At 38.5% G+C, this 18108-nt stretch overlaps 1 protein-coding gene across 4 annotated transcripts in view; it reads right to left on the reverse strand.

The window, feature by feature from the left end:
* Positions 1-12529: 12529 nt before the first annotated feature.
* The window catches only part of SCN8A (sodium voltage-gated channel alpha subunit 8), a 335228-nt gene continuing 329649 nt past the window's right edge, over positions 12530-18108 (reverse strand). For all 4 annotated transcript variants that reach the window (XM_075337138.1, XM_075337136.1, XM_075337139.1 and 1 more), the window contains exon 27: positions 12530-16214. In XM_075337138.1, coding sequence (XP_075193253.1) covers positions 15067-16214 — 1148 coding nt within the window. In that variant the 3' untranslated portion in view covers positions 12530-15066. The remainder of the gene's footprint in view (positions 16215-18108) is intronic.

The raw sequence follows: 18108 nt of genomic DNA on the forward strand, positions 1-18108 counted from the left end.
CAGGCGTCGCACACTGTAACAAAACAGGAGCACAGTGGTGCAGCACTGCCTAGACTGGTGCTCTGCAGACAGAGCCGTTCCCGGTAATAGTCTACTTACTGGACTGGTAGATGTATAGCCTGGCTAGGATAAAGATTGATTCACAAGTTGTGTATATGCGCCCCCAAATAACTTGTATGCCCCCCCCACTGGCCCCCCAGTAACTTGTATGTTCCCCCCCCAGTAACGTATATGCTGTTATGCTGTTTATTATGTTAATATTTTATTGTATTTTTTTTATTGGGGGGGCCCATCCAGACTTTTGCTATGGGGCCCCATGATTTCTGTGTCCAAGGGTACAACAGTGTCAACCCGTACTATCCGTCGGCGTCTGAATGAAAAAGGACTGTATGGTAGGATACCCAGGAAGAACCCACTTCTTACCGAGACATAAAAAAAGCCAGGCTGGAGTTTGCCAAAACTTACCTGAGAAAGCCTAAAACATTTTGGAAGAATGTTCTCTGGTCAGATGAGACAAAAGTAGAGCTTTTTGGGAAAAGCCATCAACATAGAGTTTACAGGAAAAAAAAGGAGGCATTCAAAGAAAATAACACGGTCCCTACAGTCAAACATGGCGGAGGTTCCCTGATGTTTTGGGGTTGCTTTGCTGCCTCTGGCACTGGCCTGCTTAACCGTTTGCATGGCATTATGAAGTCTGAAGACTACCAACAAATTTTGCAGCATAATGCTCAGTGTGAGAAAACTGGGTCTTCCTGAGAGGTCATGGGTCTTTCAGCAGGACAATGACCCAAAACACACTTCAAAAAGCACTATAAAATGGTTTGATAGAAAGAACTGGAGACTACTAAAGTGGCCAGCAATGAGTCCAGACCTAAATCCCATAGAACACCTGTGGAGAGATCTCAAAACGGCAGTTTGGAGAAGGCATCCTTCAAATCTCAGGGACCTGGAGCAGTTTGCCAAAGAAGAATGGTCCAAAATTCCAGCAGAGCATTGTAAGAAACGCATTGATGGTTACCGGAAGCGGTTGTTCGCAGTTATTTTGGCTAAAACTTGTGCAACCAAGTATTAGGCTACGGGTGCCAATAATTTTGTCTGGCCCATTTTTGGAGTTTTGTCTGAAATGATCAGTGATTTGATTTTTGTTTCATTCTCTTTTGTGTTTTTTTCATTGCAAGCAAAATAAATGAAGATAATAATACCAAAGAATTTGTGATTGCAATCATTTTCAGGAAGAAACTGAGTATTCTCTGACAGAATTGCAGGGGTGCCAATACTTTTGGCCAGCACTGTGTGTAATATATATATATATATATATATATATATATATATATATATATATATATATATATATATATATATATATATATATATATATATATATTAACAACACACTTCTCATAAACAGAGCCATCAAGTAAAGCACCAAGTCAACCGGATTAAGGCAGAGTTGATGCCAGCACTACTCATATTCATAGAAAAACTGGAGGACAAGAGTATATGTGCAAATTTAGAAATCTTTATTGAGACATAAACAACAAGAAAAATAATTTAAAAGGATTTCTACCATATCAAAATAGGGGAATGAGGTATCCAAAGAGTCGAGGAATTATAATAATAGTAAACCTCATGTACAGACAAAAATTATTCATTAAATATGAAAGGTAAATACTGTCTGAGGGAAAAGTAAATATCACCCAAGACAAGTATTTACCTGTCATATTTAATGAATTTTTGTCTGTACACGAGGGTTACTATTATTATAATTCCTCGACTCTTTGTATACCTCATACCCCTAACTTTTAAATTATTTCTCTTGTGTATGTCTCAATAAAGATTTCTAAATTTGCACATATACTCTTGTCCTCCAGTTTTTTATATATATATATATATATATATATATATATATATACAGAACAGACCAAAGGTTTGAACACACCTCATTCAAAGAGTTTTCTTTATTTTCATGACTCTGAAATTTGTGAAAATTGTCGATTCACATTGAAGGCATCAAAGCTATGAATTAACACTTGTGGAATGAAATATTTAACAAAAAAGTGTGAAACAACTGAAAATATGTTTTATATTCTAGGTTCTTCAAAGTAGCCACTTTTTGCTTTGATTACTGCTTTGCACACTCTTGACATTCTCTTGATGACTTCAAGAAGTAGTCACTGGAAATGGTTTCACTTCACAGGTGTGCCCTGTCAGGTTTAATAAGTGGGATTTCTTGCCTCATAAATGGGGTTGGGACCATCAGTTGTGTTGTGAAGAAGTCTGGTGGATACACAGCTGATAGTCCTACTGAATAGACTGTTAGAATTTGTATTATGGCCAAGAAAAATGTCTATAACCCATCCAAACCACACAAAGAAATCAAACCATAGATGTCCATAAATTATGTGTAAAAATGAGAAATGACAAAAGGAAAAATAACTGAACACGCTTACTGAAATATATTTAATTTATGCATCCTTAGATGCGTCCTTAAAGAGAAAATAGTTGCATGCATTGCTCAGGTCTGATTTGGGTCCATTCTTCCACACAAACCCTCTTCAAATCCTGAAGTTTCGGTAGGCTCCTTCTATGAACTCTGAACTTTAGGTCCTTTCATAAATTTTGTATTGCATTTGGGTCAGGTGATTGTCTGGCCCATTCTAGCAACTTTATTTTCTTTCTATGAAACCAATTGAGTTTCCTTGGCTGTGTGTTTGGGATCATTGCCTTGCTAAAATGTCCACCCTCGTGTCTTCATCATCCTGGTAGATGGCAGATTTTTATTAAAAATGTCTCTTTACATTTCTTCATTCAACCTTACTTCCATTATATGAAGTTTGCCAGTGCCGTATGCTGAAAACAGTCCCACGCCATGACGTTCCCACTTCCAAACTTCACTGTTGGTATGGTGTTAAAGGTCTCCAAACATGTTATACTGTATAGTATGGCATCCAAAGTATTCAATTTTGGTCTCATCTGACTAGAATATATTCATGCTTCAAATGCGCTTTAACATGCTTTTCTGTAATGAAGTCTTGCCTGGTGAGCATGCATACAGGTCATGGAGGTTGAGTATATTATTTAATGTTTTCTTTGGAACAATTGTACCTGCTGTTCCCAGGTCGTTCTGTAGCTTTCCACAGGTGGTCCTTGGCTCTTGGACAACTGTTCTGAGAATTTTTTTTTCACTCCTCTGCCTGAAATCTTGCGGGGAGCATCTAGTCATTTTGGTGAAATATTTTTATTTCTTCTTCCGCATTATGCCATCAACAGTGCTCACTGAAATCTTCAGTAGTTTAGAAATACTGCAACCAAAGCCATCAGTATGTTTTACAACAATAAGGTTGCAAAGGTCTTCAGACAGCTCACTGTTTTTACCCATCATGAGATGTTTATCTGTGGCACCTTGGTAATGAGACACATTTACTAGACCACAAGTTGAACCAGCTATTACTTTCACTAAATGGTAGGATTGATTTATAATTACTGATAGATTTTAGCTGCTGTCATGACTTTCCATGGCTATTTGTACCCCTCTTTCTTCATGTGTTGAATTCTTTTTCCATGTTATTTATCATTATGACACATAACTTAATTTATGCACATCTATGGTTTGATTACTTTGCCTGTGTGAATTAGATAAGCTATTACTGACATCTGGTGAGAATTTAATGTCAACAGCACCTTTAGAAAAACACTTTTGTAGAAAAATGGTGATATGTTCAATAGTTATTTCATCCTCTGTTTATTGACAAAAAGCTAATTCATTTTTGGGACAGTGTTCAACAGAGCAGTTGACTAGGCGGCACGAGAAACCTAGGCCTCTTGTGATAAACTCCTTCTGATAAAACACTGACAATACACAACCCAGTAAGTAATACATTACTGGAATCAGGCTCTCTGCCCCTACATCATCATGTTCCCAGATTACAAAGCACAAAATCTGTTGACAGATTCTTTTTAAAGTAGAATTGCCAGCAAGTCAAACAAGGTCACTTTTTGCTTTTATTCTTTTCCCGCTGCCGTCTGAATATTCTGGTTTTCATTTTTATTGAAATCCGCATAACAGTTCCAGAGATATTGGCATTTTTATGTAGTGCACAGGGTAAGGCTTTATTCAGACGTCCATATTGTATCTCTTTGTTTCAAAGATATAACACATACCCATTATAATCTATGGTGCTATTCACCTGTTCGTGTCTGTGTAAAACTAAAGAAGACATGTCCATTTTTCACTGGTGTCACGGATGAAAATACAAGTTTATGGATCCATAAAAAAACATGTACAGAACATGGATGGCATCTGTGTGTCATATGTATTTAACATTGCAAGAATAAAAGCTTTGTAATGTATTTTTTTTATCCATCTGTGAAAAACACTGATGGTACATTGATGGTAAAACGGGACACACTGATAACAAAGTTACCATTTTTTCATGTACGTGTTTAACTCCTTCATTGGCCGTGTTTATTTACATCATCGGCCGTGTCCCTGCCTTTGATGCAGGCTCACATGCTGGGCCCACATCTTTCCTGCATTTGATGGCTGATTTACAGTGGGTATGGAAAGTATTCAGACCCCTTTAAATTTTGCACGCTTTGTTTCATTGCAGCCATTTGGTAAATTAAAAAAAAGTTCATTTTTTTCTCATTAATGTACACTCTGCAACCCATCTTGACAGAAGAAAACAAAAATGTAGACATTTTTGCAAATTTATTAAACAAGAAAAACTAAAATATCACATGGTCATAAGTATTCAGACCATTTGCTCAGACACTCATATTTTAGTCACATGCTGTCTATTTCCTTGTGATCCTCCTTGAGATGGTTTTACTCCTTCATTAGGGTCCAGCTGTGTTTAATTAAACTTATAGGACTTGATTTGGAAAGGCACACACCTGTCTATAGAAGACCTCACAGCTTACAGTGCATGTCAGACCAAATGAGAATCATGAGGTCAAAGGAACTGCCCAAGGATCTCAGAGACAAAATTGTGGCAAGGCACAGATCTGGCCAAGGTTACAAAAGAATGTCAGCAGTACTCAAGTTTACTAAGAGCACAGTGGCCTCCATAATCCTTAAATGGAAGAAGTTTTCCTAGACCTGGCCATACAGCCAAACTGATACAGTTCTATGTGTTTTTTTTTCCAATCGTGGGAGAAGAGCCTTGGTAAGAGAGTTAAAGAAGAACCCCAAGATCACTGTAGCTGAGCTCCAGAGATGAAGTAGGGAGATGGGAGAAAGTTCCACTAAGTCAACTATCACTACAGCCTTCCACCAGTCTGGCCTTTATGGCAGAGTGGGCCAACGGAAGCCTCTCCTCAACGCAAGACATATGAAAGCCCGCATAGAGTTTGCAATAAAAACACATGAAGGACTCCCAGACTATGAGAAATAAGATTCTCTGTTCTGATGAGACAAAGAAAGAACTTTTTGGTGATAATTGTAAGCGGTATGTGTGGAGAAAAGCAGGCACTGCTCATCACCTGCCCAATACAATCCCAACAGTGAAACATGGTGGTGGCAGCATCATGCTATGGGGGTGTTTTTCAGCTACAGGGACAGGATGACTGGTTGCAATTGAAGGAAAGATGAATGCAGCCAAGTACAGAGATATCCTGGAAGAAAACATCTTCCTGAGTGCTCTGGACCTCAGACTTGGCCGAAGGTTCACCTTCCAACTAGACAATGATCCTAAGCACACAGCTAAAATAGCAAAGGAATGGCTTCTGAACAACTCTGTGACCTTTCTTGACTGGCCCAGCCAGAGTCTTGACCTAAACCCAATTGAGCATCTCTGGAGAGACCTGAAAATGGCTGTCCACCAACATTCACCATCCAACCTGACGGAACTGGAGAGGATCTGCAAGGAAGAATGGCAGAGAATCCCCAAATCCAGGTGTGAAAAACTTGTTGCATCATTCCCAAGAAGACTCATGGCTGTACTAGCTCAAAAGGGTGTGTCTAGTTAATACTGAACAAAGAGTTTAAATACTTATGACCATGTGATATTTCAGTTTTTCTAGTTTAATAAATCTGAAAAAATGTCTCCATTTCTATTTTTTTTTCTATCAAGATGGGGTGCAGAGTGTACTTTATGAGGGGGAAAAAAAATGAACTTTTTTGAATTTACCAAATGGCTTCAATGAAACAAATAGTGAAAAATTTAAAAGGAGTCTGAATACTTTCTGTCCCCACTGTAATCTCTCTTTTAAGTGCCTCTCGGATCCACTATGGCTGTTAACCAGTCAATCCCCGACATTCATTGTCTTCAAGCTTCCTAAGAGAGCAGATGTGTCTGTCTGCTCTCTGCTGGATGAAGACAATAAGGCGCCGTGCTAGTGGCAGCCCATTGCAGCAGCAATAGTTTTAATTTGGAATTATTTTTGTTTTGTGTGAACCTTTTCTTTCTGAACCTCAGTTTTGGAACGTCTAAGGAATTTTTCTCCAGTACCTTCTCCTTCTGAACCTTGGATCTTCTAGAATGTTGCCCTTGGATGTATGCTGAACCCCTGGATTTCCCCTGGATGTATGCTTCTGAACCTTGGATCCTCTGGAATGTTTCCCTTGGATGTATGCTGCTACCCACAGCTATCTGTATATACAGTATATCTGTGATCACCTTTGTAACCTCGGACTGGTATTATATGCACCTACTGCCAGGCGGCCACTACCTGTCTGGGAATTGGTACAGCTATGTCTGGAGGCGAACACTGTATGCCATCTATTATGGACAGGCTTGGTGCGACAAACATGAACAAGGATTTGATTGATGTCTCAAAGTCTGTTCCTAAACGTGTTGTTTATTCAAGGGGCCAACTTCTGGAGCTGCGCAGGCTAATGTCTTCTCCTGCAGTGGGTAGACCACGTGTCCCATGTGAGGTAAGGAGACCTTTCAGAGGTTGCAGAGTGGGCAAAAAACTTAAGGCAAGGCGAAGACGGTTTAAACTTGTGGTCCCGTCCATCATCATGGGGAATGTTCAATCACTGGGAAATAAGTCGGATGAACTGCTGGCATTAATTCAGACCCAGAGGGAGTACAAGGAATGCAGTTTGATGTGTTTTACTGAAACTTGGTTACATGGAGAGATCCCTGATTCAAATGTTTCAGTAACAGGATTTCACATGGTCCGGTCTGATAGAGACATTATGAAGAGTGGCAAAAAAAAAGGGTGGAGGAGTTATACTCTACATAAACAACGGATGGTGCAATCAGGGTCATGTGACAGTAAGGGAGCGCCATTGTTGTCTGAATATTGAACTGCTAGCCGCTGGCCTCAGACCTTACAATATTCCTAGAGAATGCTCGCTTGTAATTGCAATAGTGTTGTACATACCACCATCAGCAAACCATGAGGCTGCAGGAGAAGTGCTGTCAGCAGTCATTGCTCGGCTCCAGATGAAACACCCCAACTCGCTTACTGTAATCTCTGGGGATTTTAATCGGGCTAAAATTTCAACTGCTTTACCTAAATTCTATTAATTTGTTAAATGTACAACACGTGACAAAATTATTTCGGATTTACTTTATGCTAATGTCAAGAATGGCCCTGCTGCTCTTGGGAAAATCCGATCACAATCTTATACTATTGTCACCAGTCTACCAACCTGTTGTTAGTAAACAGCCTGCTACAATTAAAACAATTAGAATGTGGAATCCAACAAATGAACAGGTTTTACAGGATTCTTTCATCTTACAGACTGGGATGTGTTGCTTGGGACAATGGACGAGTATACAAATGTTAATGAAGTGGTTGGTAGAGTGACTGACTACATTAACTTCTGCATTGATATGTTGGTGCCTGTTAAAAAGATTAGGTGTTTTGCAAATAACAAGCCATGGATAACAAAAGAATTGAAGCATTTGCTCAACAGGAAAAAAAAAGGCCTTTCAAATTAGGCGACAAAGAGGAAATTAAAATGATACAGCATGAATTGAAGTATAAAATAAAGGAGGCCCAGAAAGTCTTCAGAATTAAACTTGAAAAGAAACTGTCCCACAATAATTCCAGGGAGGTTTGGTCAGGAATGAAATTACTGACTGGGCTTAAGGTGAGGTCTGAGCATGGGTGAGGAAAACTGGACAAGCCTAATGAGATGAATAAGTATTTCAATAGATTTAGCAATACATGTGTAACGCCAACTGACAGAGGATGTGATTCTGGTGCAAATTCTGCAACATTGATATTGGAGGATGAGCAGACTAATTTCAGAGTCTCCGAAAATGATGTGAGGAGGCAGTTTAAGTCACTTAACATTGGTAAAGCTGCAGGGCCAGATGGACTCAGTCCACATGTCCTGTGCAGACCAGCTGTGTACGGTCTTCACACACCTATTTAATGGAAGTCTACAAACAGAGGGTACCAGTGTTATGGAAAACGTCCTGTCTGGTTCCGGTACCCAAGACTAATCTCTTGAAACCTTAAATGACTATCATCCTGTAGCCTTAACATCTCATGCTATGAAGGCATTGGAAAGATTAGTGCTTGCTCACTTGAGTCCAAGGGTGAGGGCTTTTATTGATCCTCTACAGTTTGCTTACCGGCATAGATTGGGGGTGGACGATGCTATTCTCTCTCTGTTACATACTGTACATTCATTTTTGGAGAATGACGGAACCACTGTGCGAGCGATGTTCTTCAATTTCTCAAGCGCATTTAACACCCTGCAGCCACTTTTACTACACAAAAAGATGACTGATATGAAGGTGGAGGAGGGGATCAGAAAATGGATAACTGACTAACTATCAGATCGCCCACAGTTTGTACAGATGGGAGCAGTTGTGTCTAGCAGATTATTGAGCAGTGTAGGTGCCCCTCAGGGAACGGTGCTAGCGCCCTTTCTATTCACACTGTATATATCAGACTTTCAGTATAAATCTGATTTTTGCCACCTTCAAAAATTCTCGGATGACTCCGTGGTTGTGGGATGTATTAGGGGGGACCAGGGGGATGAGGAATATAGAAGGGTGGTGTTGAATTTTGTGGATTGGTGCCATGGTAACTATCTACAACTAAATGTTAAGAAAACTAAGGAGTTGGTGGCCAACTATAGCAGGAGAAAGATGGAATGTTTACCGATCACTATTGCTGGTCAGGAGGTAGAGCAGGTGGAGAGTTACAAATATTTGGGGGTCCACCTGGATAGCAAACTGGACTGGAGATGCCACTCAGAGATGGTCTACAAGAAGGGGATGAGCAGATTGTATTTCCTAAGGAAACTGAGGTCTTTTAATGTGTGCAGCAAAATGTTAGAAATGTTCTACCAGTGTGTAGTGGCAAGTGCCATCTTTTTTGCACTCATATGCTGGGGTTGTAGTGTGCGGGTCTCTGATGCCAATAAGCTGAATAAGCTTATCAAGAAGGCAAGCTCTGCTGTTGGCTGCAATCTGGACTCTTTTGAGGAGGTAGTGGAGAGAAGAAATCTGAAAAAGTGGTGATTATGAATAATAATGCACATCCATTATATGAGCTATTCATGAGACAGAAGAGCACCTTCAGTAACCGGCTAATCCTTCTGAGGTGTAAGAAGGAAAAATATAGGAAATCATTTGTGCCAACTGCTATGGGAATGTACAACAATAACATTAGTATTAAATCATCAAGGTAAATGTCTACTTTATTTCTTCTACTTTCAGTTCACCCGCTGTGTATGTCCTAATCTAATGTATAATGTTGTGTCAACTCTACTGTCTTGTCAATTAAGTAATTCATGTTATGATTTAAGTTGTGCTGCTGTGATACCATAATTTCCCACGGGATCAATAAAGTGTATCGTATCTTATCATTGATCCCTCCCATCGGCACGCCTGTTACATGATGACGTGGCGCAAATGGGTTGTCATGATAGACGGAGACTGCTGATGACTCGTGTCTGTCATTACGATCCTCCTGTGAAGAAGGAAGTCTCTTCTCCCTGCTTGAGTCATCCCGCTCTTCAACTCCTAATCCAGCTACTACGCTCCTCCCACCTGCAGTGATGACTCATTTAGGAAAAAGACTTCTTATTTCCACATAGAGCTGAGAAGGAATCAGCTAGTCTGTTTTTAATCACGCAATGAAAAAGATGTATTAGAAAAGTGAATAATTATCTGGGTAGAAAGGAAAAATGAGCAATTGTAAATACACAGTGCTATATGATAAAACGTCTGAAAATATCAAGAGGATCAAAATTTTGATGGCAGTGCTTCTTTAAAAGGGTTGTTTGGTTTTCTGATAAATGTCTGCAGTCACTCTATGTGATTGCAAACTTCTGAATCCTGTCAGCGTGCATTGCTCAAATATCAGGATTCACCAGTATTGCTTGTGAGAGTGGGCGGGAAATCACATGACTGGTGGTTGGCATATTTTCGGCCACAATCCCACTAGACATGGCTGGCTTCTTTTAATAGAACTTGAATTGAATTGAGAGAAGCCAAGCATGTCTAGTCAGCATGTGACCACATATATGCAAATTGCATACCTGAGGGCACATCATGGCAATTGCTCCACACACTGTCAGGATTGGCAGTGACTACAGACGTTTATCAGAAGACAACCGCTTTAACATTCAGCTTCTTTACGAAAATGGATATTAACTGTTTTTCGGAGTGAATGGTCAAATGAGGATAAAGGAGAGGCGTAAGAGTGTTTCATTAAGGTAAACAGAGGCAATTTTTCCTAACAAGATCTATTGCAAATTTTTTTATATTTACCTACACTATTTACTGCTGCAATGTTTGTTGAGACAACAGTGACTACTTTCTAATATTGGGAAAACTGAAAGTTCCTATTAATACTATAACAAAATGGAAAAAAAAAGGTTTTCGGAGCCTCATCCAAAAGTCATTATTATAAAAAAATGATAATAAATTATATGCTTTTTACCAAACGTTAATTCTACTCCACATGGGCTGCTTAGGAATTAGATTTTCTACTATTTACCAGACTTTATTAATTAAGACATTGAATGACCACCTTGTATTTTTTCTGAACAGATAACATTATGATAGTATGCACAGAAAAATATAGATATTTTATAAAAGGTCTTCGGATTGTAAATTATACAATTTGAAGAATTGTATTTTTGAAAAAAAAAAAACAAAAACTAAATTCTGAAGAACTGGTATAGATATAAAGAGAGTAATGAGACACTGAAGAGCATGAAAAAGGCACACAGCAGACACCCTTTTCTTGTACAATAAAAAGACTAATATTTATTGGATTTTCCTTTTGACTTGTGGTAGTAATTATTCTTTTTGTAAATCAAGTTTGGGTAAAATGAGCATTAACCACCATGCATTTTGCTAACAAAACCTTAGATTTAATAGTGCCCGCATACATAGTTTAACACTTTGCCTCAATAATATTAGAGAAAGAAAAAAAAAGAGAAAAAAATTAGGCAAAAATTAGTTTCCCCGGTCTGATCTAGCTGTGTTTTATTTCATGTAATAATATGGACTAAGTGAGCAGTTAAAGTCACATACAGGTTCTAGTTACCTGTGAACTGCTTTATGTTAGTGACACAATAAGTTTAGCATAGTTTTAGTTTCCTTGGGGTGTACTTAGATATGTACTTTAAATGGGAGGGCTAGCAATTTTTGGGTCAGACAGGGCAAGCAAGTACATAATATATTTAATGCTCATAATATGTTTTTGTAGAAATAGGCATACCATGTAACAAGACTTTGCATGAACAACCGACATGGGACCGTGGGCCACATAGCGGCTATAGAATTTGGAAGGATTGAATGAGATGAAAAAACGGGATTGTTCCACCAATACCAAATACTGATTGGAGGTGTTAGTGTTAGGCATTTTAGCCCTTCTGCCTATTTTACCAGCCCTCCCTTGTTAACCTTAGGTCTTTTACCATTTACTGTTTTGAATGTTTTGTCTCCAGGTTTACGCTACTTGTAAGTATATCCCTATCTCCTCTGCTTTTGAGTTTCAGAGAATTACTGCATCACAGACTACACATTGGTTTTGTTTTTTATTTAGTGAAGCTTCATTTTTCATCAACCCTTCCCTTGCCCAAATTAAAGACATACAAAATGTAAGACATGAGATTTATCAGTGCCTTATTACTGCCACGTTTCTGCTGGTGATGGATTCACTCTGCTACCTATAACCCCAAATGAAGACAACGAGCATTTGGCATTTGCTTTGGTGATGTGTTCCTTAAGATGATAATTGTGAGCTCTTTGAGCAACTATAGAATAATTCGCTAGATATCTGAAGAACGATACTTTAATCTATATGTGTCTATCTCTTCCTCACGCTCTCTTTATATATATATATATATATATATATATAGATATATATGTATATATATATATATATAGAGAGAGCGCGCGAGAGAGAAAGAGACTCTCTCTCTATATATATATATATTCACACACAGACACAAAATGATAAACTCAAACCATTCGAGAAGACTGTAAAAAGTAGCGTTGTGTGATATCACCAGCCTCAGAAATTTGTTGCAGGCGACTATATAAAACATCTTGGTTTCTCACAGCATAAATATATTTATATGAACATTAGCCAAATGTTGCATAGAAGTGGTCAGAATTTATTGCACACCGGAATGAGAAAAGACGACTTGTATTATCGTTTGTGTTGTAACTTCAGGGATATACATTTCAAGCTGAAGCATCTGGCATTGTACAAAAGAAATATAAAATAAAACATAAAGATGACAATGGCATAAGCCAGAAGCCATTCTATTTAATTTGTCATTTTTGTTCGTATTTACAAAAAAAAAAAAACGAAAAAAAAACATGTCAATAAAATAATGATATTTTACAGCATTTATAGTATCCTCTTAAAAAGTTGAACCACACTTTTCAGCTTCTTGTGCTGTTTACAACATAGCCTGTACATATGTATGGCATTGGTTTATTATAATACATCCTATCGTAGCTGTAAATGGAAAAAAATGCTATATCAAGTTATAAATCGTTCTTTTGTCTAGATTCCCACTTTCCATGCTAACCAGCTTCTCTTAGGCCACTGCTTTGGAAATTGAGTTCCACTTGGCACAGAGGTAATGATTTTCGGTGAAATACAATACAATGGAGAACATAATATGGTCTGATACCAAATGGCAATGGACGACATGATATCTCATGCATTCTGTGAGTCGGTTAAATATCAGGCATTTTTTTTTTGGTCCACACCAAGAATGTCTTTTCTTCATATCCTACATTTACGCCAAAAACTTCTTAGCAGCATCAGCAGCTAGTAAACAGAATACAGCATGCTTTTTTTTTTCTTTTTTGCATAATGTTACTGCAGCACCAGCGAGGTGTTCTCTCCAAAAGGATTAACCAGAAATGAACAAAAAATGAAAGAAATTATTTTTCCAAAAGTGTAAAAGACAAAGACATATGCCAAAAAGGACAAACGTTCATTGGAAAAAAAAAAGCACATTGTGAATGAAATCAGTCACAAACATTCTTAGCCAAGTCAATGTACATACAGATCATGTCAATTCGGGTGACGATGCAAAAAACGAGTGAGAAAGGCTTACACGATTGGCGGCAAAAGTGTCTCAGTGCAATACTGGTGGGGGTGCATTTTTTATTATAATGCACAGTGAGACTTTACTAAGTAAAAGCCATCATAATTTGCATTCATCCTAAAATTCAATGGCCATTGTTGCCATGGTGATGATGGAACCAGATCATTATTTATTTAAAAATAAGGAAATAAATGTTATGACAAAAACAGTGATAATACATGCCATATAAAGTGCTAAGCCGTGACTTGTCCCAAGAGAAACAAAATGACCTTCCTCACAAAACCTGCCGAGATCAAGTAAAGCCACCCGACGCCAACCGACATAATTCTGCCACTTAAAGGCTTCTCTAAATATTGCAGTTTTGCTTCTGCTAAATATATGCCCTTTGTAGAATGGAGACTAAAAACATTGCAAAATACAAAAGCAGAATTTCATAAGCCCTAGATTTTGGTTTACAGTGACTTAGTATTAGAAGCTATAGTCTTGTCTTTTTTTTTCTTGTTTTTTTTTTACTATTTATATTACCCCAGGAAAGGAAACCTCAAGCAGCAACTAGTAGTTCTCATTTGTATGTAGTATGTGCAAAAGTGACATAATTTTGAAAGAATTTTAATAAACATACACAAATCGTTCTGTCTAGCTTTAATCCCTAACCATGACGTGTAAAAGATTGAAGATTTGGTAAATATTGGTGAAGGGTATATATATATATACTAGGTTGCCTCCAGATACAGTGTTCAGTATTCAGTGGTGTGCCTCAAACTTATGGCTTAGCCACTGCAGTGGACAGAGTACTGATGTTTTGTGTTTTATGAGTCTTCATGCATGATTCCTGATCACAGCATGCCATCATGCAAGTCATTTCTATGCATTGAACGAGCACAATTTATTTTAATTTTTTTTTGGAATCGGCCTGAGCAAATGCCCCTCAGGCCGAAGAATAACCTGATTTTCCCATCTCCCGAATCATATGAAGCCCATGTAGAAAAATTATGCAGATATATCAAATAAACTGTGACAATTATGCAGCATGGGCATAATGTTTAGGTTGTTTTTTTTTGTGATTTTTTTTCTCTTTTTTATAAATTTTTTTTATTATTTTTTTTTGCCAGATATTTTTAGTTTTTTGTCTTGGTTTTGCTGCTTGACTAATGTAACGATGCAAATATAGTTTTGCATGAATAATCAAACCCCTAAGTGGTGCTTTTTTTCTTTTTTAGATTTTCGTAGTAATAATAATAATAATCATAATAATATGAGAAAATAAACTCCATTTGGCTGATCTGGAATTGGACTATTCCTTTCAGCTCTGGTTGTTTCTCCTAAGTTGCATTGATTGATGGGAGACATGCAGTATCCACCTGCCCAACAACAGAACATCCTTGTAATAGTCTTTTAACCAGGTGGTGTGTCACTGCCATACAGTAAAATGCAACAATGTCACAATAAGCAGATTGTTTGGTATTGATCTTTAGGTAAGTGTCTCCATAGCTGATCTGCATTGATAGATTTATTAAATTTGTAAACAATCTTTGCTTGCAAATTTGAAATGTTAACATTTGTTCTCAACACTTGGATTCCCTGACATATTTTTGTTTTTTTGCTCTCTCTCTAATTGCTTCTTGCATTCTTTCTTGTTTTTCCTTTTCAGGTTTAGTTACACTGTCATATGATGGCAGCGAGGCCGTAGAAGGTGTGCCTTCTTTCCTGTCCATATTTGTTCCTCCGTTCTCCATTTTGGTAGAAGAAGGCTTTCTACAAACAAATCCTCGTTTTGATAAATGTCGTCTGTACGCCTGCTGTATAACAACAGCTGAAACATCCTCTTGTTTGCGTCTGAGCGTAGTAGTGATGGGCTCGTAAGACACTTTTGAAGGGTTGGAAGCTACAAAGCGCTCTTCCATCTGCTGACGCAATATATCAAGCTCGCCGCTCTCTCCAAGTACACGTTTGGTAAAGGCAAAGAGGATGTCCAGACAATGAATTCTGTCACCACTCACCATAGGCAAATCCATGGCAATAAGTTCTATAGTGTTTGGCTTGGGGACTCTCAGCGGATGCTCCAATGCATCTGCAAAATCTGGGAGTTTGCTGAATTGGATGAACTGAGTGGCATCAGGGTCAAATTTCTCCCAAATTTCATAAAAAGTTTCAAAATCATCCTCACTCAAAGGATCTGCACTCTCTTCCGTAGCCACGCTAAAATTTTCTAGGATGATAGCAATGTACATGTTCACCACGATGAGAAAGGATATGATTATGTAACTAACAAAAAAAAATATCCCGACAGAAGGGTTTCCACAATCACCTTGCATTGGACTTCCTGGGTTTTCTTTTTTAGGATCACAATCTGGGGGACGATTTAAGATGGGCAACAACAAGCCGTCCCAGCCTGCAGAGGTAGTAATCATAAATAAGCAGATCATGCTATTGCCAAAGGTCTCAAAGTTGAACATGTCATCTATGCCCGCTTCTTTCTTTACATAGGCAAAGTTAGACATTCCAAAGATGGAAAAAATAAACATAACGAGAAATAAAAGCAGCCCAATGTTAAATAAGGCCGGTAATGACATCATTAAGGCAAAAAGCAGGGTTCGTATTCCTTTGGCTCCTTTAATTAAGCGAAGTATACGGCCAATACGAGCCAAACGGATGACTCTGAAGAGTGTTGGGGAGACAAAATATTTTTCAATCAGATCAGCCAGGAACATACCTGTGGGGAAAATGATCATAGTCAATACATAATAAGGACACAATAAAATAGAAATACAAACACATTTATTATTTCCTTCCCACTTCAGAAAGCCAGCACAACATGCGACCCATGGGCTGCATAATACCAAAGGATTCCTTGCGGCCGTGGAGACACCAGTTCTGTTCTTTCTAAATTCAAATGTAAATATGACTTTTAGATGTGAATACATTTGAAAACATGAATGATGTGACAGAGACAAAAGAAGCAGTCAGCTCACCAACTCTACATGCAGCGCCAGTGGCATTATGAGGTTATCATGCTGCTGAACTAATCACACTGCTGCTTTCACTGGTGTGCCGCAGAGGCAAGATGGCAGGGAACAGTAAGCTCTCCATGCAGATATGAATTTTACATTTCCTGGCTACTATTGTAGACAGAAAAGGGATTGGTGTTACTATGAGGGGACATTATAGGGCAAAGGGTGTAAAATTGTGAAAGCGGTCTACTGTAGAGAGGGGCAGTGAGTGGTACATTACAAAGAGTGGCAGTTTGTAGTGACATTATGGAGTGGGGCAGTACGGAGAGGTGGAGGGACATTACAGAGAGGGGCAGAATTGGGGGGAAATATATGGGGGATAGTATGGATGAGGGCCAGTAGGAAGAGATGGCAGTTAGAAAGGGCAGTATGGTGAGGTGGGAATATGGAGGGGCACAGTATAGAATGGAGTAAGGTATGAAATGGTGGATGCATGAGGGAACAATATAGAGTGGTAGCATGGGAGGACAATATAGACAGGTGAAAGTGTGGGAGGGGGGGCAGTATACAGAAGTGGGAGCGTCGGTGGACACAATATGGAGTGAACGAAGCATGGAGGAACTGCATACATTGGTAGCAGTTTGAGGGCAGTATGGAGAGATGGAGCGTGGGGGACAGTATAAACAAGCAGCAGTGTGGGGGGACAATGAAAATGAGAAGGACAGTGTTCAGGCCAAAGTTAGAAAAGAATGATACATTGTCCGCTATAGTTCAAAACGGAGGATTGTTGTGGCTATAATTTATAAGGGGGACAGTATGGAGATAATGTATTATAAGAGGAACAGTGTGCGGGTCATATTTTGTGCAGGGAGCAGAGTGAAGGGCAATTATTTATACAAGGGCACTGCATGAGATATATTTTTATTTACGGGCCATTATAATGATGCTTTCATTTTTGTGTGGGGAAGCACTACAGAAGGCTGGAAAAATTGGAATTCTATAGAGATGACCTGTTGGCCTGAACTCTCACCATAGCATCTGTAGTACACAGAGGCAAAATGAGAACTACTTCAGTCAGAGATGTCATCTGTAAGGTACGTGGATGCAAATGTTAATACTGTTACTGATTTTGTCTCATCAGTGTTGTGGTTCCTGTATAATTCACAGTCTGGTAATGACTGTTAAAGGGTAACTGTCAGCAAGTGTTTACTATTTAATCTGAAGACAGCATGCTGTAAGGGTTAAAACATAGAATTCAGTGGTTTCTTGTAAAGGTGCCAACTGTTATTTACTTTTTATGTTTGTTTAAACTCTTCACTATCCGGAGATTTTTTGTTTTTTTCCTCCTTCTTCCAAATGCCTTAACTTTTTTTGTTTTTCTGGCAAATGAGGGCTTGTTCTTTGCGGCACAAGTTGTACTTTTGAATGACCCCATTCATTCACCAACATATTGTATTGGAATAAAGGGAACAAAATTCCAATTTTGTGATGTATTCATGTACTGACAATGGTTTTGGTGCTGAATTCATATACTGGCGTTGGTTCTAATTTTCTACACATGTAGCAATCCATAAAGGATTAGATGATGTGCTCATGATTTTGTTAAAACTCTAAAATCCTCAAAACTTGGAGTTTTGAGACTATTAAGAGAAGTTG

This window comes from Anomaloglossus baeobatrachus, chromosome 2 (genome assembly GCF_048569485.1).
Source record: "Anomaloglossus baeobatrachus isolate aAnoBae1 chromosome 2, aAnoBae1.hap1, whole genome shotgun sequence".
Taxonomy (NCBI): domain Eukaryota; kingdom Metazoa; phylum Chordata; class Amphibia; order Anura; family Aromobatidae; genus Anomaloglossus; species Anomaloglossus baeobatrachus.